Source organism: Acipenser ruthenus, chromosome 5, assembly GCF_902713425.1.
Source record: "Acipenser ruthenus chromosome 5, fAciRut3.2 maternal haplotype, whole genome shotgun sequence".
NCBI classification, from domain to species: domain Eukaryota; kingdom Metazoa; phylum Chordata; class Actinopteri; order Acipenseriformes; family Acipenseridae; genus Acipenser; species Acipenser ruthenus.
Window position 1 is genome coordinate 89,028,746 of NC_081193.1, and position 21,182 is coordinate 89,049,927.

At 44.8% G+C, this 21,182-nt stretch overlaps 1 protein-coding gene across 2 annotated transcripts in view; it reads right to left on the bottom strand.

Annotated features, from left to right (window-relative positions):
- Positions 1-1,128: 1,128 nt before the first annotated feature.
- Positions 1,129-21,182, bottom strand: part of ubr2 (ubiquitin protein ligase E3 component n-recognin 2) — a 58,399-nt gene continuing 38,345 nt past the window's right edge. For both annotated transcript variants that reach the window (XM_059024740.1, XM_059024739.1), the window contains exons 30-47: positions 19,741-19,940; positions 19,295-19,388; positions 12,699-12,860; positions 11,619-11,713; positions 11,292-11,370; positions 10,752-10,900; positions 8,909-8,964; positions 7,306-7,402; positions 7,037-7,104; positions 6,356-6,491; positions 6,144-6,228; positions 5,777-5,907; positions 5,296-5,404; positions 5,061-5,117; positions 3,723-3,800; positions 3,283-3,453; positions 2,562-2,663; positions 1,129-2,361 (exon numbers count right to left, since the gene is read on the bottom strand). In XM_059024740.1, the coding sequence (XP_058880723.1) occupies positions 2,220-2,361; positions 2,562-2,663; positions 3,283-3,453; positions 3,723-3,800; positions 5,061-5,117; positions 5,296-5,404; positions 5,777-5,907; positions 6,144-6,228; positions 6,356-6,491; positions 7,037-7,104; positions 7,306-7,402; positions 8,909-8,964; positions 10,752-10,900; positions 11,292-11,370; positions 11,619-11,713; positions 12,699-12,860; positions 19,295-19,388; positions 19,741-19,940 (2,011 nt within the window). In that variant the 3' untranslated portion in view covers positions 1,129-2,219. The remainder of the gene's footprint in view (positions 2,362-2,561; positions 2,664-3,282; positions 3,454-3,722; positions 3,801-5,060; positions 5,118-5,295; positions 5,405-5,776; positions 5,908-6,143; positions 6,229-6,355; positions 6,492-7,036; positions 7,105-7,305; positions 7,403-8,908; positions 8,965-10,751; positions 10,901-11,291; positions 11,371-11,618; positions 11,714-12,698; positions 12,861-19,294; positions 19,389-19,740; positions 19,941-21,182) is intronic.

Sequence of the window (21,182 nt, forward strand, 5' to 3'; positions counted from 1 at the left end):
TGGATTCTGAGGGATGGGACTAGCGTTTGCTTGGATTCCGAGGGATGGGACTAGCGTTTGCATGGATTCAGAGGGATGGGACTAGCGTTTGCATGGATTCAGAGGGATGGGACTAGCGTTTTATTTTTTTTTTGTAGCTCATCCCCAATCATTTAAAAATTAACAATCTTCAACCTGCAAGGCCCAGACTCCAACACTCAGCAACAATTATTTGTTTATTTAACAAAAAGTGGCAGTTTAATAAGGAAGACCTGCTATATTTGTGGGGGGGGGGGGGGGGGGGGGGGAGGGCGACTTTCACAAATCAAACAGAGCCTACTTTACACCAGAAACCTCGAAACAAGCTTCTTGATTTCTTCCCTACTTTATTCTACTAATGCATCCAAAGCCAGCGAACAGGTGCCCCTATATCCTCACTAAACATTGTACTGGTTTAATACTGCACCTTGCCCTAGGTGTTCAATGTAGAAGGTCATGTCTAATACTACACCTAGGGCAAGGTGCACAATGTAAAAGTACAAGGGTCATGTTAAAAGTACAAAAGGAACTTAAGCACCCAAACTATTTGGTTTTCCATAACCCTTTCCATCTCTAAACTGCTGCAATAAAGAGGATTGTCCTGTTTGCAAGGGGCTGGGCGCCCAATGGGCTGCACTATATCATCATCGCAAGGCTGTTGGGTGCAGGACGACACGCTGTTAGTTACTGACAGTCACTTCCAGGCGAGAGGTCAGTTCCATCACAATGAAGCTGGCACTCACTTGAACCTGGCTGTCCCACTCGTCTGGGATTCTAAGCAGGGACTGAAACACTCAGCCATTTCTGACGAGCATTAAATCAATATAAAAAAACTAGAGAAAAGAAAGAACAATCAACTCTAGAAAAAAACACAGCAGTCCTGCTTGCAGGATAGAGATGAAACGGTATCCGGAGGAACATCTGTTGTAAATGATTTCTCTCTCAGTGTCTGCATCATCGTAGATTTAGTTGCAGGGTATACTTCCTGGAATTCTGTTCACGTTGAAACGCAGAACGCTGCTTATGTTAAAACTATATTTCAGCCCCAACAGCAGCACCATCAGAACTCTCCTATCTGCACAGAATAAAAATCATTTGAAGGGGGTTGCCTTGTTCACTTAAATTTAACGCATTTTATTTACATATCCTTCACAAAAAACTAGATTGAGTCTAGATGACAAATCACAGAATATCTCAAGTCATTTAAAAATAAACACACACTCTCAGACTGCTGTGACAAGGAAAGATCAGATTGATACTGAGCCATGTCTGGCAGTGTTGACCCGTCACTGTGCCCGTGTGTGTGTGCCACATGAGAAGAGAAAGGACATACATACCTGCCTTTAGACATGAACGATCACTTTTCAGTTAATAAAGTACAGAAATGCTGTAAAGGCCTATTGTTTCAAAGCACATAGGTTTAATTTAAGATTATTCTATTAATCAATTTTTTATTTATTTATTTTTATATAAAGGGCAATAGCACCTCTGTTAAAACATAAAAACAACCACCTGAATAATTGTATTTCAGAGAGGAAACGTTTTTATTTGTTATTATTTTACGATACTGTTCTATTTAAACATCTGCAGATGGGAATATTACATTGTGTTGTGGCTCAGCTGAAGTGACAATGTGCTTGATCACAACCACCATTAGTGCTGAGTTTAAAACCAACTACCGCTAAGAAAAATATAACATCTGTAGGCTTGTTTACTAAGCTAGGCAAAGTATAGGAGCTTAAAACACATGTAGTGTCGCCTGTATACTTCATTAACCCTTGTAACGATATTTAATACAAATGTTACATTAAGGAATAGTATGCCAATCAAATTCTCTCAGGCGATACAATAAATAATTATTATTAATAAACAGCTGTTATGGGAATTATTTTCTGAAGCCAAATATCTGTGCTGTAGATGCATACAAAAAAACCCTGCTGTGTGGATAAAAATTATTCATTTTGTTAATGTTGAATTCAATTCTGAGAAGGAAATCCTGTGCAAATACTACCTTAAAAAACAAAATTTTACATGCATTCAACAACTCTCAGACTGATGTTGGCAGGGGAAGGGGAGATGAGAGAATAAGTTTGCCCGGGATACAGCGGCTGTGCCAGGCACTCTTCCATTCCTTTGAAAAGCAGTTCGATGTGTTGGTTTTTAGGGCTGCAGTCTGTGTGCTCAGCACGGTCTGGCTCGTATCACAAGTGCTGCCAGTCGATGCCCACGAGGGACTGGTTGGCCTCCTGTGCATGGCCGATCTCCTCGGTGATGCTGTGCTGGCGCCACAGCTTCTGGATCTTGCGGTATCGCTCGTGGCAGAGATGAAGGGGGTTTCCACGCCTGGGGACACACAAGGAATAATAAATCAAATACAACCTTTGAATTTAGTTGGAACAAATCTTAGTTTTTAGTATGTAACTGACTTTGCTTATGAAGAGTTATCTTTGTCAACACAGGATTTCTTTACAAACTGAAAATACTCTTTTACTGAGATTTAACATTTTGATTTTGAACTCCAAGTCAGCAGTTGAGAATCTCACCTGAGCCCCTGATCAGTCTCTCCATAGTCATCTAAGTAAGGGGGTGCGTAGAAGCAGCCTTTCGTCTTCCCAGCGAGGAACAGCACCTGACTCTCACGGACCCTGCAACACACACACACACACACACACGCATTGTCAGCAGGGACGCCACAATAGGAAAGTCATTAGAGAAAATATCACAACACTGAAAAATGTAATCTTGCATATGCTAATTTAACTATTATTATTATTTGTTTATTTAGCCTTTATCCAAGGCGACTTACAGAGACTAGGGTGTGTGAACTAGTCATCAGCTGCAGAGTCACTTACAATTACGTCTCACCCGAAAGACGGAGCACAAGGAGGTTAAGTGACTTGCTCAGGGTCACACAATGAGTCAGTGGCTGAGGTGGGATTTGAACTGAGGACCTCCTGGTTACAAGTCCTTATCTTTAACCACTGGACCACACAGCCTCTTAACTACCTTGTCCTTTACATTAGCCTAATCCAACCATAATTATAATGCCATCATGCTTAGTGCATTGGTACAGGTACAATGCTGTAAGCAGTGTCTGATGCAGATGTGGTATTGTGATCAATGTGCTACAGCTATAATACAGTAGGCATTGTGTGATGTAGGCTCAGTGTTACAGGTGCGGCGCGGCGCTGTGCTCAGCGTTACAGGCGCGGTGCTATGCTCAGTTTGTGATGTAGGCATGGTGCTGAACTCAGTGTCTGGTACCTGAGGAAGATGCCCACTCCAGCTCCGCAGGTGAAGGTGTGTGCAGTGCAGGCCCCAACATCCTCCCCCTCCAGCTCAGTCTGGCAGCAGTAGCTCTGAGAGCACAGCATGGTCCCGCACACCAGACACAGGGTCGGGGCCCGGCTCTTGTCACCGCCTGACTTGGGGCACCTGCAACACAAACATGTTAAACCCAGCCATAGATAATAAAAACGCACACTGTGTTTGTATCTGATGTAATGCATACATACTGTATATGTGTATATTTGAAGGGGACACTAAAAAATCTACAGCTCTGTAATACAGGGCTGTTTTACTATTTCTCAACTAATTAGTCTAATAACCCTAATTCTAAAAAATCTGAACAAGAAAAAGGTTTGTCCCTCATCCAAACCCTGAATCTTGAGTGCCACGTCACCAAAGTGTTTAATCCAACTCACATGAAGCTGGATGCCTGATTGATGAGGCAGCTGTAGTCATCTGGAAGATCTATAAGTCTATTGGACTCTCGCGGGAAGCTGGAGAGAGAGAGAGAGAGAGAGAGAGAGAGAGAGAGAGAGAGAGAGAGAGAGAGAGAGAGAGAGAGAGAGAGGAGAGAGGAGAGAGGAGAGAGAGGAGAGAGGAGAGAGAGAGAAGAGAGAAGAGAGAGAGAGAGAGAGAGAGAGAGAGAGAGAGAAGAGAGAAGAGAGAGAGAGAGAAGAGAGAGAGAGAGAGAGAGAGAGAGAGGAGAGAGAGAGAGAAAGAGAGAGAGGAGAGAGAGAGAGAGAGAGAGAGAGAGAGAGAGAGAGAGAGAGAGAGAGAGAGAGGAGAGATAAGAACATAAGAAAGTTTACAAACGAGAGGAGGCCATTCAGCCCATCTTGCTCGTTTGGTTGTTAGTAGCTTATTGATCCCAGAATCTCATCAAGCAGCTTCTTGAAGGATCCCAGGGTGTCAGCTTCAACAACATTACTGAGGAGTTGGTTCCAGACCCTCACAATTCTCTGTATAAAAAGGTGCCTCCTATTTTCTGTTCTGAATGCCCCTTTTATCTAATCTCCATTTGTGACCCCTGGTCCTTGTTTCTTTTTTCAGGTCAAAAAAGTCCCTTGGGTCGACATTGTCAATACCTTTTAATATTTTGAATGCTTGAATCAGATCACCACGTAGTCTTCTTTGTTCAAGACTGAATAGATTCAGTTCTTTAAGCCTGTCTGCATACGACTTGCCTTTTAAACCCGGAATAATTCTGGTCGCTCTTCTTTGCACTCTCTCTAGAGCAGCAATATGCTTTTTGTAGCGAGGTGACCAGAACTGAACACAATATTCTAGATGAGGTCTTACTAATGCATTGTAAAGTTAACATTACTTCCCTTAATTTAAATTCAACACTTTACACTGCATATCCGAGCATCTTGTTTGCCTTTTTTATAGCTTCTCCTGCATTTTATAGATGCATGTGAGCAGCAAGGAATGCATGTGTTTAAAACAGCCAGCTGCATTTATCCACTGTGTCATTTCCTGAATCAAGACATTTTACCAGAAAACACAAAGAACATGCATCTACTCTAGCTAGCTCCCAGTGGTTGAAATTCCCTCAGCAAAGCACACAAGAAAAGTTCTCTCTACCCTCTGCTTCTAAAGATCACAAATAGAACTGCATCCATCTCTACTTCTCCAATACTGTACATCTGTACAGCAACGTCACCGAAGTAGAAAAGTGAAACTGTTTTGTGTAGATGAAGAAACCACATTATGCATTTTTTTAAAAATGTATTTCTTAGTAAGAAAAAAAATACCTTTGAAGTGTTTGGTTGTCTTTCATATAGTTCAGCATTTCAGGATGACCACACCACCTTCAGAGAAAGAAAGCACAGCTGTGAATGTGTGTTACTTAATGGACGTCCAGACACCTCAGCTCATTTACTAAGAATTACCGTAACTTTACTCAAATAACTTGTGCATTTCACAATGGGATTGAATGAAGTGTATGAGAAGTTCTCCTCCAGTAGCGATAGCAATCTCTTTGCACACCTTTGCAGCAGCGGGTCGACGACCTCCCTGTTGCTCTGGAACAGCTGCAGCAGGCTGGTCGGCAGGCAGAGATACCCACACAGCTGCTCAAACTGGCTTACTCCACTCACTGTTCATACAACAAATGCATCGGAATTATTAGACATTCACTGTCGATCAAATCAGTAATTGCAACTATGGACGTCAGAGTTACAGCACATAATACAAGATTGACATGAACAAAACCAAAACCAAAGCATCCCTGGGCAGGGTCACCTCCCCACTCAGGTTCAAGGGGAGGTGAGAGTGGGAGCAGGAGGTATAAATATATAGGTATATATTGCTCTGTGACCATGCAATCCACAATGTGGAACCTTGTCACACTGGGCATTTTCAAACATCCTATTAGACGTGACAAGTGAAATGTAGTAGATGTCCACATATAGAAGGCGGGCTGGTAAACAATTCTCGGAGGATAAGGGGAGGGGGGTGTTGAGTTTACCCTGGAGCCCGGTGGGCGGGCGCACCCCTTTGAGATGGTGGAAGAAGAGAGCAGCACAGCGGAGGTAGGGCAGGATGCCAGCCTTCAAACAGCGCCACAGGTGCCAGCCTGAACAAGCCTCCCTGCAGGCACTGCAACAATAAGGAGGGTTACAGCAGAACCAACACAGACTCACTGTCACCACCTGTAGAGCTGGATGGGTTAACTAACAGACAGCAGCACCAGGGCTTCTGGGAACAGGACAGGGGTGCAGCAGAAACAGCTGAGTTTACAGATATCCACCAGTCAGTCTATTAAAGAGTAATTGTTGTCTTACAGAAACTTTCAGATCCATCACGCTGCTGAACAGACAGTATTCTCCCCCTACCTTCCTTTGTACTGCTGCAGTACAGTGTAGAGGGACAAGACAGCTTCCTCGTCTGGCCCACTCTCCTGGTCCATCGGGGTTCCTCCTTAATAAAACAAACACGGCTATGAGATACACAAGGACAGATAGGACCAGCTTCACAACACACACACATAGCGACATTGTGATCTACTGGGAGACATTACAAACATGACTGTAATTGCAAGAGGTACCTGGCACAGAGGTGAGCAGGATCTGCACAATGTGAGCCATGGTCACCAGGTGGAAAAGATGCAGCTCCCCTGCAGCCAGACTGAGCCCCGACACGTCCTGGCAGTGCACAGTGGAGTAGGACAGAACCAGGCTCACCTGCAGAGACAGGCAGAGTTACTGGGGACAGAACCAGCCTCCCCTGCAGAGAGGCAGGCAGAGTTACTGGGGACAGAACCAGCCTCCCCTGCAGAGAGGCAGGCAGAGTTACTGGGGACAGAACCAGCCTCCCCTGCAGAGAGGCAGGCAGAGTTACTGGGGCAGAACCAGCCTCCCCTGCAGAGAGGCAGGCAGAGCTACTGGGGACAGAACCAGCCTCCCCTGCAGAGAGACAGGCAGTTACTGGGGATCTGGGGACAGGCTGCACTCTGATCTATTAGAATACAGTGCATGTATGAGAAGGGAGTGAAGGGGTCTCATGGTTTAGTGCACTTAAAGAAATACATTTTAGACTACAGAAATAAGAAATACCAATTAATATTTCACTATGGACTCATGTATAGCAATTTACAGTTCTTTAGGGTTATAATAAATCTAATTAACCTGTACTAAAAACTATTTCATTTCGACTGTATAGGTTATTGAATATTCAACAGTTTTATGACAAACAATCCATGCCACCTGAGCTCCAGTAGCACACTTACCAGTAAATGGAACATGTCAACATCAAGAATACAGGGCGAATTTTCCACTTGTTCATCCGGTACCAGAGCTAATTAAAACAACACAGAAACACATGACAGGTCTTAATGCATAAACAAATCCACACATACAAGCCAACAATATCAACCCGTAGCATTATCTTATTTAATATCGTATCGTAACCACAACCTTTCAGCAGTGTGTGGCACACAATGTCAGCTTCCCGCAGTGCAGAGAAATGATTGCTGTAACAAAGAAAGGCCAGTCTTACCGGCTAACAATCTGATGAAGTGGCTCTGTACCGCCGGGAGAGAGGACACAGTCCAGCATGCTGCTCCAAACCTCGTGAGGGAGTTCAGACAGTCATCCTGCAGGAAAGCACACAGCTGAGGAGCAGGGAGGCACAGCAGCATCAAGAGAAAGGTTTGCACTCTGCTCACAACATGATACTGTGCAAACATGACCACAGCAGGCATGGAACTATTGGAAAACAGGCCAGCAATCCCAGAAATGACTGAACTCCTGACTGCGGACGCTGGATTCATTTAACAGTTGTTGCCAAGAGTCAGAAAAGAAAAAATGGTTTGGAGCTGCTTTCTGAAATCTTTAAGACACAACTTTTTTTTAATTTTTTTTAGAATTGATCTGCAGGAAGTCAGCTGACACACAGAACTCAATATCAGTGAACAGCCGAGGTAGAATTTGCACATATGTCCTGCCCTACACTGGAAGGAGACGTGATTCAGTGACAATAACCCGCCCTACACTGGAGGAGATGTGATTCAGTGACAATAACCCACTCTACACTGGAGGAGACGTGATTCAGTGATTCAGTAACAATAACCCGCCCTACACTGGAGGAGACGTGATTCAGTAACAATAACCCACTCTACACTGGAGGAGACGTGATTCAGTGCTTCAGTAACAATAACCCGCCCTACACTATTATTATTATTATTATTATTATTATTATTATCATTATTATTATTATTATTATTATTTTTATTTATTTCTTAGCAGATGCCCTTATCCAGGGCGACTTACAATCGTAAGCAAATACATTTCAAGTGTTACAATACAAGTAATACAATAAGAGCAAGAGTAATATTCAGTGATTCAGTAACAATAACCCGCCCTACACTGGAGGAGATGTGATTCAGTAACAATAACCCACTCTACACTGGAGGAGACGTGATTCAGTAACAATAACCCACTCTACACTGGAGGAGACGTGACTCAGTAACAATAACCCACTCTACACTGGAGGAGACGTGATCCAGTGATTCAGTAACAATAACCCACTCTACACTGGAGGAGACGTGATTCAGTAACAATAACCCACTCTACACTGGAGGAGACGTGACTCAGTGATTCAGTAACAATAACCCACTCTACACTGGAGGAGACGTGATTCAGTAACAATAACCCACTCTACACTGGAGGAGACGTGATTCAGTAACAATAACCCACTCTACACTGGAGGAGACGTGACTCAGTGATTCAGTAACAATAACCCACTCTACACTGGAGGAGACGTGATTCAGTAACAATAACCCACTCTACACTGGAGGAGACGTGATTCAGTAACAATAACCCACTCTACACTGGAGGAGACGTGATTCAGTAACAATAACCCACTCTACACTGGAGGAGACGTGATTCAGTAACAATAACCCACTCTACACTGGAGGAGACGTGATTTAGTGATTCAGTAACAATAACCCACTCTACACTGGAGGAGATGTGATTCAGTAACAATAACCCACTCTACACTGGAGGAGACGTGACTCAGTGATTCAGTGACAATAACCCGCCCTACACTGGAGGAGACGTGACTCAGTGATTCAGTAACAATAACCCGCCCTCACTCTTACCTGTCTGCAAGGTAAACTGCCAAACAATGGTTTCTCCTCATCTATCAACTGTCTCTCTGGAAGGAAAAACAGAGACATTTATTTTAGTTACAATGGTCAGCTCTCTCTACATACACAGTTATTGCAGCATAAATCGCATCTCACAAGTTTAAAGCCTCATTAACAGTGAACTGTTTGAATTTATTTAAACATAAACAGTTTAGCTAAATAAACACATTATTAGCATTTACAGAGTAAGAAATGGGTTCAAATAGAACTGGGGGAAGCTAACCCCCCCAAAAAAAACTAACTATTGGACTACTCTGTGACTTAGAAAACCCTGCATTAGGACATGACAGATTACAGGTTTCTGTTACTATTTTAAGAACATTAGTTTAACCCTTTGCGGTCCATTTACTCAGCACGTCAGGTCCAATTTATTTTCACATGCGCAGTTTATTTTAGACGCGCGGTTTAAAAGTATTTTATATCACAGGAAAACGGGTTTAAAGGGCTCTGCATATCAACAGGACACTCAGTACTGCATCTCCAGCCCCGCCCAACTCCTTGTTCGCTGTATTTTTCACATACCTCTTCATAATCGTGCATACCGATAAATCATCTCCTGATCACTCGTTTTATCACCAAACTCAATAATTTTCTTACTATAACATCTCAAAATGCTCTGCAAATGTCTGTGATATTCTTTGAGCGCTGAATGCAGAAGCAGCTATCTTGTTTGTTTATGTCCGTGTTATCTCTGTGGTGCCGGGGCTATGTGTATTGCTCAGATGCGTCCCTTTTTTTCGGCTTCTCGGCTCCTATGAGTCTCACTCGGCCATTGAATGGTTTTCTTGGCTTTTTGGCCGAGTGTTGCCCCGGGGGGGAGGGTTTAGGTCGGCTGGGGTGTCCTCGGCTCACCATGCACCAGCGACCCCTGTAGTCTGGCCGGGCGCCTGCGGGCTTGCCTGTAAGCTGCATTGTCCTCCTACGTTGTAGCTCTTGGGTGGCTGCATGGTGAGTCTGCAGTGTGAAAAAAAGCGGTCGGCTGACGGCACACGCTTCGTATGCTCGTCTTCACCGCTCCCGAGTCAGCGCAGGGGTGGTAGCGGTGAGCTGAGCCTAAAAAATAATTGGCCATTCCAAATTGGGAGAAAATAATAAAAATTGGCAACGACTAAATTTTTTTTAAAAAAAAAAAAAAAGGAAAAAAATTCCACATTCATTATAAATTGACCAGAACCATGAGATGCAAATTATAACCTAGAGTACTCACAATCACCAAAGTTCATTTTTATAAGAAATGGAACCGCAGTAAAAAAAATAAAAACAAATCTCCAGCATCTTTACCAACTTCAGGATCTGTGGTATCATCTCAAATGGGTTATATGAAAGGGAATGTTCTTTGGTTCATCTTCAACAGGCGGATATGAAAGATAATTTTTTTTTGTTTGCAAATTAATCACTCTAGATTTGGTTTGGGAATTTTAAAATAGGCTGCAGACTGCTCTTTAAAAGACAAACCTAAAATACTATAAACACCACATGCAGGGGAAGGGTTGTCTAATGTGGCAACACATCACAGGTTTATGACTAAACGAATTATAGGACTTTCCCATGTATTAGATGAACACAATCATCAGAAATCGTAGAAGTCACTGTCGGAGCTATAAAATGTGCTTTGCATTTGACGTGCTATCTTGTGAACAATCATGGGTAATGTCCTGTATAACCCAAAAGAAACTCAGCGGGTGTGCACTGCACTGAGGAGCACCCTGGGGGTTATCCTTTAAATACCCTGATCCCACTTCCTCCCAGCAGGAGGTTAGAGGGGCAGGGCTGCCCTTTCACTGGGGTGGCTTACCAATGGACTGGATGGTGTAGGCACAGCTGCCCCAGCACATGATGGGCACACGGGGGTCCTGCTCATTGGGGTGAACCTTTAAGCCCACTTTGTAGGTCGCTGTCCCAAAGGTCGTCAGCATCTCCTTAATGCTGCTGGAGTAAGGATTCCTGAAAAACAACATTTAAAGATCACTTTTAAAACTGGTTTATCTTGCCTCATACAGCTTGCAGGAAGAATGCTGAAAACGTATATAACTGCTGCACCTAGACAGATACAGTGTCGCTGCATACAGGTTTGTGTCTTTCTTATTTAATAGTTAAAAATTGACTCTGGGATTATGAGCACTTGACTTCAATATCGCAGCTCTCTCAGGGGATGATGAACGAGAAAACCAGAAGTTCTCCACCTCTGTTGGAAAGTTCAAATACAGGCTGCACTGTTTTAGCAATGCCATGTATTATTATTATTATTATTATTATTATTATTATTATTTCAAGTTGCAGGTGTGTGTATTTAGTACAAGCACAAACTGTTTGCATTCACAGCTACTCCTCTTACGTGGGCTGCAGGTCCGGCCGGAATCCCTCTGCTAGCGGAGTCTCATCCATTCTGTCTGCTGCTTCTGCATCTGGACTGCCTGTTTGAAGAGGAAGCACAATGAAGCACAGGCAGGAGCTGTCATGTAGAGGGGTGTCTCTACTGCTTGCTATAGAGAGACCGGTCAGGACTGTTTTGTGCATTGGAGTCTCAATGGGCCTCTACTGCAGCCACAGCCACAGTACGTTCCCAGGGGCATCCCATCTCTACTTACCTGTTAGATGAAAACGTCTCGTACACCTGCAGACATTACATCAGAAGAAACTTTAGAAACAGACACACACTCACTGGAGGAGTTCTGCTTCTTCTTTAAACAGTGCAGCACATTCATCTGCTGGGATATTGTCTTCAGCCACTGGTTTAGGTTCTGTTGCTCTGAGATGCTACAAAACAATACATAATTGAAGATAGTTAAGTGAATAACCTTTGACGCCTTAAAGAAGTGGTAAGAACACAAGGTAGAGAGGACGGAGTGTCGAGTGCATTAGCAGGAAGATTCTCCTAACACACCTACTGTTTCAACCCAGCGCATGACCAGCCTTCAAACTGATCATCCTCATCGACAAAGAAAACAGGAGTGCAGATTCTCAACACACATTGGGGCTGTTTTAAAGAAAGTCTTTGTGGGAAACAATACAATTATAACAGTATAAAACTAGCATGACACAGTTTAGTTATAGGGTAGCTTTGCAGAATTGTGGTTAAATCATTCTTGCTAGTTTCATACAGTCAATTGTATTATTCCTCTCTGAAAACGTGCCTCTGAACTTGTTTCCAATCAAAATGCTTTGCTCAAGGGAATAGTGTCGGGTAGTTCTGCATTATATGGCAAGTGTAAATTTATCTACTATTTACTTCCATTGAACCACTGATTACATTTTTAGTCCCTACTATTTTTAATAAACATAATGTGCGTGTCGTTTCTACTCTGAGTTTGACTCTGTAAAGACCAAAGCACTTCTAATATAATAGCTTTAACTAGAGGATGCATCAAGTGCACTTGGACACAGCCGTCTCGCTCGACTGTCTCGGATTTTATCCACGAACGACTGATGTCCTTACACACCCGACATGGCCTGTAGTTAAGTCAGCAGCACTGTGTATATGTACTAGTATAACAGCCTTGACTCCACCTTCGATGTTAAGCACAGAGTTGAAAATCGAGAAGCATCGCACAGAGCAAACTAGTTTATCTGAAGTGCAGAGTTGCTGATCAGTACCTTTTAAACTTTCAAATCTGGATCAGTTTAAAGTCAAACAGCTTGACCCTTGCATGCCTCTGTTGTAACTTGTTGCCCGGGACTTCACTGAAAGTCCCCATCCCTGTAACAGTTGCTATATAAATGAGTATGATGGAGCTGCATGTACCCGGGGCTGCAGGCCCGTGGCGGGGGCAGCAGGGGGATCACAGTGTTACTCAGACACTCGCACAGTGGGCACAGGAACTCCCCGTTCTCCACCTCGTAGCTGGTGTGCACGCGCAGACGCTGCTGTCTTCTCTGTTCCTTCGCCTGGACAGCATCGAAGTATCTGTGGAGACAGGGACCCAGTGAACAGCTTTCTCTCTTCCTGCTGCTTGTCTGGTGTTTGAACCTGTGGGATCTACACTGAGCACATTTCCTGCAACAAGTCTCTTGACATGTTTAAAAAGTTACCTAAATTATTAACCCATTCAGCTACTGTGGGAGATCCCTGTACTAATATAACATTAGGTTATTATCATGACCCTGGTTCCCTGAAATAGAAATGCAACCATTACCAAATGGGTATTTACCTCCTAAAGACCCGAATCCTGAATATTGTATACCAAAGCTGCTCTTTGAGCCTGTGACGCAGTCATGCCTCCGCCCCAGTGGGATCAAAAGGACTGCGCTAACAGATCTCAGAGTAATTTCTCCTTCAAGCCTGCTGCAATCATGGATGCAATGACCTTGAAGGTTATGGAAGCTGCTGACATCAGGTCCAGAAGTTTCTAGTATGTCACTACCGTTGGTCCTCTGTTGAGCTGAAAGAGCTCAAAGCAGGCGGCTATTCTTTGCACTCTGCCATCCAACAGAGTGGCCAGCATGTACTGGGAGTCCAAGCACACTCCCAGATAGGAGGCTGTCAGGGAAGGTGTCAGCTGGTTCTTTGCATGACTCACCGCAAAGCTCAACCAATGGAGGTGGCCGGTGACAAGTACCTCGTGGGCCTCTGTGCTGAAAAAATCCTTTCGTTCCGTTCACTTGTGAATTTGAACAAAAGATGAAAGCTTTTCAGCCAGTCTGTGCAGAGTCTGCAGCAGAGGCAGAGACCAGTCATCCAGATAATGGAGTACTCTTCTGTGTTTGAGTCTCAATGGGACCAAAACAGCTTCCCTGCACTTGGAGAAGGCACGTGGAGCTATGGAGAGGCCGAATGGCAAGACATGGAACTCGACGCTGTTCCCTGAAGGTGCGCTGGTTTTATGGGGATGTGGAAATAGCCGTCCTTAAAGTCCACCATGAACCAGTCACCTGGCCTGACTGACTGCAACAGCCATTGCATTGTCAGCATTTTGAAACTCAGGTTACCCTGTCTGAGGTCGAGGACTGGTCTGAGGCCACCATCCCGCTTTGGCACGAGGAAGTACCTGGAGTAGAACCCTTCCTCCATCTCGAGGGGGTCGATCAGGCAAATAGCCCTTTTTTGCAGCAGAGCTGCTACCTCCCGAGACACCACAGCAGCCTCCTGTGGGTCCGTGACTGATGTTGTCACGCCCGAAAGGGAGGGGGACCGTGCTTGAATTGCAACGAATAGCCGGTCTGAAAGGTAGACTCAGGGTTCATACGCTATTTCCCCAACTGAAATCAAGGACTTTCAAGCACTTTTCATGAGCGCACACATTCTAATTTCAAGGACCAAAAAATAAAGTCATGGAACGATGCACAAGCGTTTCACACAGTCAAAACACGAGAACTAAAACTATGAGCAACTGATATTGTTTTGTCACCACCACTATAAAACTATCAAATCATCCAAAAACATCATTAACACAAAGCAGTTACAACTTGTAACGCTGGATAGCGATTTATGAATAAATACGACTCATACTATTTCAATACTATTAAAGAAGCAGACTTGGTATATTTCGATTGAAACAAATAACAGGCAATCTTAGCATTTTTTAATGTTGTCAGGAGTTTGTTGATTTTAGCTTGAAGGGAAGTGATGTCTCGCTCTTTTTCTTTAGCGGTTCTCCTCATGCTGTTGGATTTACTAATCCACATTAATGTCCAGTTGATTCTGATTTCTCAGCAAATTCATCCGCCGATTTCATTAGACCGGTGGTTCTTAACCTTTACTGCAGCCTGCACCCCTTTGGCTCTCAAAATATGTTCACGCATCCCTTATAAAAAAATCATTGAAGTAGGTCAGTTCTTTAAATATAAAGATATATCATAACTATAGAATGTAAGAGAGAGAATTATATATTTATTTTAATTTCACAGTAAAATTAAGAATACATGAAAAATTACACACTTTTTTTTAAGTTTACCGGCTCAGTGACTCTTCTGCTATTGGGGGGGCCTATACACTTTTAAATGCATATTAAATATACGTAAAATAGTTTCATGTTATTACTCACCACAAATAATAGTACAGTAGGCACACAGAAATACACAAGTACTACCCAGAGATGTTGCAGAGTTTTGCTGTGGAAGTAAACTGTAACCGACATGCTAACAGTTAGCGGCTCACTGAATTGAAACAAAGCCGCGGCGCTGCCACATCATCATCTGCATACGCGTCACGAAATGCCCCGCAACGTGGCGCTACACTGTATTTTGTAGCGAGATAATTTCACTACAATTGGCTTAAACTTGAAAATACATTTTTTGTTTGTATATTACAGTAATTGTTAAATGTATAATGTTAATAAATACATAGGTTTGATAAAACAAAGTAGTTGTACTTGCGTGCCAGTGCTTAATTTGTGTTTTCGATGATTTACCTTCTAAAAAAATCTGGCATGTCTCGCACCCCCAGAAAAGGCATCTCGCACCCCCACGGGGTGCGTGCACCCCAGGTTAAGAACCACTGCTTTAGACTGTCAATGTCCGTTTGCATTCTCCTTTTCTTTTTTCTGAGATCCTCTACCTCATCCATCACCGATTCTCGTTTCTGACATGGCTGTTCCTTTTCTTCTTAAAGATGTATACTTTTGTCTGGCACCAGACGCAAAATGCAAACGCTGTTTTGTGATTTGCACATTAAGTATTCCACCAACTGACTGAATGTGATCAAGGATAATACGTTGCGATACTAATGATTCCTTATGCAGATTTTCAAATTCAATTTCTTTCTTCACCGAAAACCCTCGCTCAACACTTCCCTGGCCATGCGAAAGAAGCAGCAAGTTTTGAATAATTACTGGCCACGTGTTCATACAGAAGGGAATCAACTCTGTCATTCATTTCACAATCTCTGAATCTTGTGGGTGACGCAGGCACTGTCACTTCCATAAACTCTCCTAACTGCCGAAGTACATTGTCACACTTTCTCTCACTTACTCTTTTGGCATCCACTAAGACCTTCAAAATGTTCTTCATATTTTCACGGCACGTAATAATAATAATAATAATAATAATAATAATAATAATAATAAACCTTTATTTATATAGCGCAATTCATGTACAATACATATCTTATCTCTAGCAGAGAACATAAGCCTTGGATCTAGGGCAGACATGCTTCTCACAAGAGCATATTCGATAGGCGATTTCTCCAACAATTTAGCCACAATCTTGACCAGAGCAGTTTTGTTTTAAATTCAAGCACTTTAAGTTCACTGACTTTTTTGGCCGTTGACAAATCTTTTCAAAATCTTTCCACTTCTACCTTTCTGAGGTAGCACCAATTTTCTCTTTTCACGGGATCCACTTTCATAAGCTTAGCAACCGTTGTGGCTTCTTTAAGAACATCGCATCTAACAAATCTTTGCATGAGCCCTTTGATAACATGTTGCATATCATCGCAAAGGAAAGGCAGCACAGGCTTATCAGTCTGGAAGCAGCAACGAATGGTGCGGTTTGTTTAGGTTGTCACTGGACATTGGCTTAACAGTTTCAAAAGGACTTTCTTTTCGTTCACCTGTTTAACATACTTAATGACAAACTTCAAGTGCTCTCTCTGCAACCGGAACATTTTCTAGCCACCTATGCTGACAATTTCAAATGAAAACGTTCACTACCTGTGACTGTGGTATAGTCTTCCCCCTGAGCCGAGGTATCCTTGAACATCCAATACAGACTACATAGCAGTTTAGTAATTTCGCAATTACATGCATGAAAACCATCCCTAAAAGCTCAACTAACATATGCAGACCACAGCTCCCAATGTTTAACAACGCTGTATCAGAGTCGGTTTTTAAATTATTTTGAAGCAACATCGACAACTGAAGGAGGTTGCGTAAATTTCTTTTTTCAACACTCTCACTAAACTTCGAGCATTGTGTTGGCATCAGCGTGGCCTAAAAATTGGGTCCCATAACATAGTGTGACTTCTTTGCCATTTTCCCACAGGCAAATATGTATATCCATTTGCTTGGATTGACACTTACGATTCAGACTCTCATCAAATAAAAAGACAAACTGATCTGCTTTGCCGATTTGCTCCGATAACATTGACTTGAAATAGGGAGCAATACCATAACAAAGGTAAGCACATTTCCGTTCTCCACAAGAAAAAGACTTTCACTGTCTGGGAACATTTGCTGAAACAGACTATTCGTTCCTTCACATGATTTGTATGAGTAGTGGTTTTTAGTAACGTTCAAAGCCCATAATATTTCAGACTTTAAGGTATCTGCTTTGGTTAGAAAAGACAACACTGTCCCGAGGCACTCGAACCTGAAGTACTAGTAGAAGGCCTACTGCTAATGCAGCTTGAGGATGCGGCTACACTCGGCAATTTTACTGATGAGCCAAAGTAATCTAATGTTCACTGCACTCCCCTCTTTGCTGGCTTTTAGATCACAATGTTTTTGTCCTTGCATGTGGCTTTTTAGTGCCGATTTGCCCACGTTGCTGATTTCGAAGCTTTTCTTACAATACTGCCATCAGGCTTTATGTTCATCACTTTTGTCTTTCTGCAGCCAGTCACTGTAGATCTTGTTTTCAAGCCATGCTTCATTAAAATGGCACTTTCCGGGCATTATTTACTGCGTTTTGACGATGGCACTCAAAGACTGCACACAGCTATTCAGTTTAGCCTACTAAACTGTTATAATTTCTCCCGCTAGCTCTGTCGAACACAACTCACACGAGAATACACTTGAGTGACAAGTCGGTGAGCCAATTGAAAAAGCACAAACAGTGCGAAATCGCATAAGGTCACATCCGATATATATTTGGGGGTGCCAGACTTAAAAAAAATGTGGAATGTGGTTCAAGTAAATAAAAAAAGTAATTTTTTTTTTTTTTTTTTCTTTTTAATTCCATGACCCTATATAACATACCAGTTTTCCAGGACTGGATTTTGTTAAAATTGTTTTCATATTGTTAAAATAGTCCAGGTGGCTCCCTTCGTCTGTGGCTTGGTCTCTGTCTCTGCGGCGGGCAGCGGAACCTCAGGAGCAAGCAGACGTGGGCCGGTCCTGAAAACCGCCTTTTGCAGTGGCCGGTCTTTGAGGCTGCTGGGCCCGAGGGCACCAGTTTGCCGCTGGTTTACGTACTGGAGGTGGTCACTTCGGAAGCAAGTAAACCAGCTCCTTAGTGGATTCCTGCGGTGTGCAGCGAGAGCGCTGCAGCATCTCATCCACCATGGGACCAAACGTATGCCCTGGAGTGATCAAGGTGTCCAACAGTTGTGCTTTGTCCCAGTCAGGCACACTTACCTGGGAAAGCCAAAGCTGCCTGCGGCCAGCTACCAGTGCAGCCAGGTTTTTGCCTACAGCCTGTCCATTGAGCTTAGACAACTGGAGCAAGTTTTTGTTCACCAGGCGCAGCACGTCCAGCTGTTGTGGCGAGGGCCTGTGTCTTGAGGAAAGGGACTGCAGCAGCTGAGACTAGTTGTAGGGACACTGTTGTAGTTCCCTAACCTTGTGGCAAACACCCTGGCTAAGTTTCTTGAGGATCACCTCAGAAACTCGGCACTGCTTGTTAGGACAGGCACCTTCCTTGGACAGCAGAGCCAAATTAGGTGCCTGGACCAGGGCAGCAATGGATGCCTCAACCAGTGGAATATGGGCCAGGCCCAGCTTTTCAGCACCATGCACCCTGTATAGGGTGTCCATTGAACAGGAAACAGCAAGAGCTGTTGCTGGATGGTCCTAGGAGGATTGGATCTCATAAAGGAAATCCAGGTGAAGTGGAGGGGTTAAGGGAGAAGTGGCAGTCTCCTCATCAAAGATGGATTGCCTTATTTCCCCTGCTGTAGGCCAAGGCACTTGCAAAGTTTCAGTGGCCCTCCTGAGTAGCGGCATGAACTTTGCGGACAGGGAGAGCTTCACTCCTTCGAAGTGGCGATGGACAGTATATCCTCCTGTAGGCAATCTGCGCTTGCACCCCCGTGGGGGCCCAAGGGGGCAGGCGGGGCTGGTGACACCGAGCACCGGAAAAAAATTTGTAAAAAAGTAAAACTAAAATTCTAAATATATACAGATATAACCAACAATTGTACTTATCTGAACAAGGCTCTCCCTCAGGTTAGTCTTGAAAGGAAAAATGGTGCCGAGATCTGGGAGCACAGGACTTTTGATCCCTCAGGGGCAGGGGCATGACTGTGCCACAGACTCAGAGCAGCTTTGATATACAATATTCAGGATTCGGGTCTTCAGGAGGTAAATACCCATTCGGTTATGGTTACATTTCGTACTTGAAAGGGAACCCCTGTGATCTCCAGACATGCCCTTTAATTAGCCTCTACAGTGCAGTTCTGAACCCCAGTATCAGTATCTCCAGTATCTCAGCCTCTAAAGTGCAGGGCCAGCATTTATCACACACCTCTGCCAGCAGTGTGAATGCATGATGTGTCCACAGCTCCCAGTATGAGTACCGCAGGACAAATCCGGATGCATAAACAGGGGGTCGTAGTTCTCTAAACAGGGAAAACAAAACACAAAAACCACTAGAACGTTCAGCTCTCCCTCTTTCAGAAGCTTTTGTCATTCCTGAGATTTGTTTTTCTGATGGTTTTCCAAAAATTAAACATCTATAGCAAACCTGACAATTTGATAATACTCTAAAACACAAGTATCACTCCTCCATATGCTCAAAAACACACCATGCTTTGACAGTACATACTGGATAGTATCAAGGTATTTAACTACTACCAATTTTTATCATTATTATAACTTTTTTTTTTTTAATGCATCCCTATTATCTGGCTACACTGAAAATCTATTGCAACAGAGGAAACTGGCGAGTACTGAGTGGTAAGAGCCACTTACCAGGATCATGCATTACTCTTCTCCTGTTCTTGGACATGACTGTGGACCTCTGGACGAAGGCGGCCAGCACCATAGCCTTATTGTGTGCTTTGATATCCTGCTCCTCCTGACACAGGATACAGGTGACCACCTGCCGCTTCTCACTGCCTCGTGTGCGCCCGGGACCCAGCGCCACGAGCACAGCATCGGGGAGGGAGGGGCTGGGGAGGGGGAGCAGAGACAGGGTTACTGGGTGCAGCAACGGGGAGGGAAGGGGAGCAGAGACACGGTTACTGGGTGCAGCATCGAGGAGGGAGGGGGAGCAGAGACACGGTTACTGGGTGCAGCATCGAGGAGGGAAGGGGAGCAGAGACACGGTTACTGAGTACACTGGAATGAGCGCAGCATCATGGAGGGAGGGGCTGGGGAGGGGGAGCAGAGACACAATTACTGGGTGCAGCATCGAGGAGGGAGGGGGAGCAGAGACACGGTTACTGGGTGCAGCACCGGGGAGGGAAGGGGAGCAGAGACACGGTTACTGGGTGCAGCACCGGGGAGGGAGGGGGAGCAGAGACACGGTTACTGGGTGCAGCATCGAGGAGGGAGGGGGAGCAGAGACACGGTTACTGGGTGCAGCATCGAGGAGGGAGGGGGAGCAGAGACACGGTTACTGGGTGCAGCATCGAGGAGGGAAGGGGAGCAGAGACAGGGTTACTGAGTACACTGGAATGAGCGCAGCATAATGGAGGGAGGGGCTGGGGAGGGGGAGCAGAGACACAGTTACTGGGTGCAGCATCGAGGAGGGAGGGGGGAGCAGAGACACGGTTACTGGGTGCAGCACCGGGGAGGGAGGGGGAGCAGAGACACGGTTACTGGGTGCAGCATCGAGGAGGGAGGGGGAGCAGAGACACGGTTACTGGGTGCAGCACCGGGGAGGGAGGGTGAGCAGAGACACGGTTACTGGGTGCAGCACCGGGGAGGGAGGGGGAGCAGAGACACGGTTACTGGGTGCAGCATCGAGGAGGGAGGGGGAGCAGACACGGTTACTGGGTGCAGCATCGAGGAGGGAGGGGGAGCAGAGACACGGTTACTGGGTGCAGCATCGAGGAGGGAAGGGGAGCAGAGACAGGGTTACTGAGTACACTGGAATGAGCGCAGCATAATGGAGGGAGGGGCTGGGGAGGGGGAGCAGAGACACGGTTACTGGGTGCAGCACCGGGGAGGGAGGGGGAGCAGAGACACGGTTACTGGGTGCAGCATCGAGGAGGGAGGGGGAGCAGAGACACGGTTACTGGGTGCAGCACCGGGGAGGGAGGGTGAGCAGAGACACGGTTACTGGGTGCAGCACCGGGGAGGGAGGGGGAGCAGAGACACGGTTACTGGGTGCAGCATCGAGGAGGGAGGGGGAGCAGACACGGTTACTGGGTGCAGCATCGAGGAGGGAGGGGGAGCAGAGACACCGT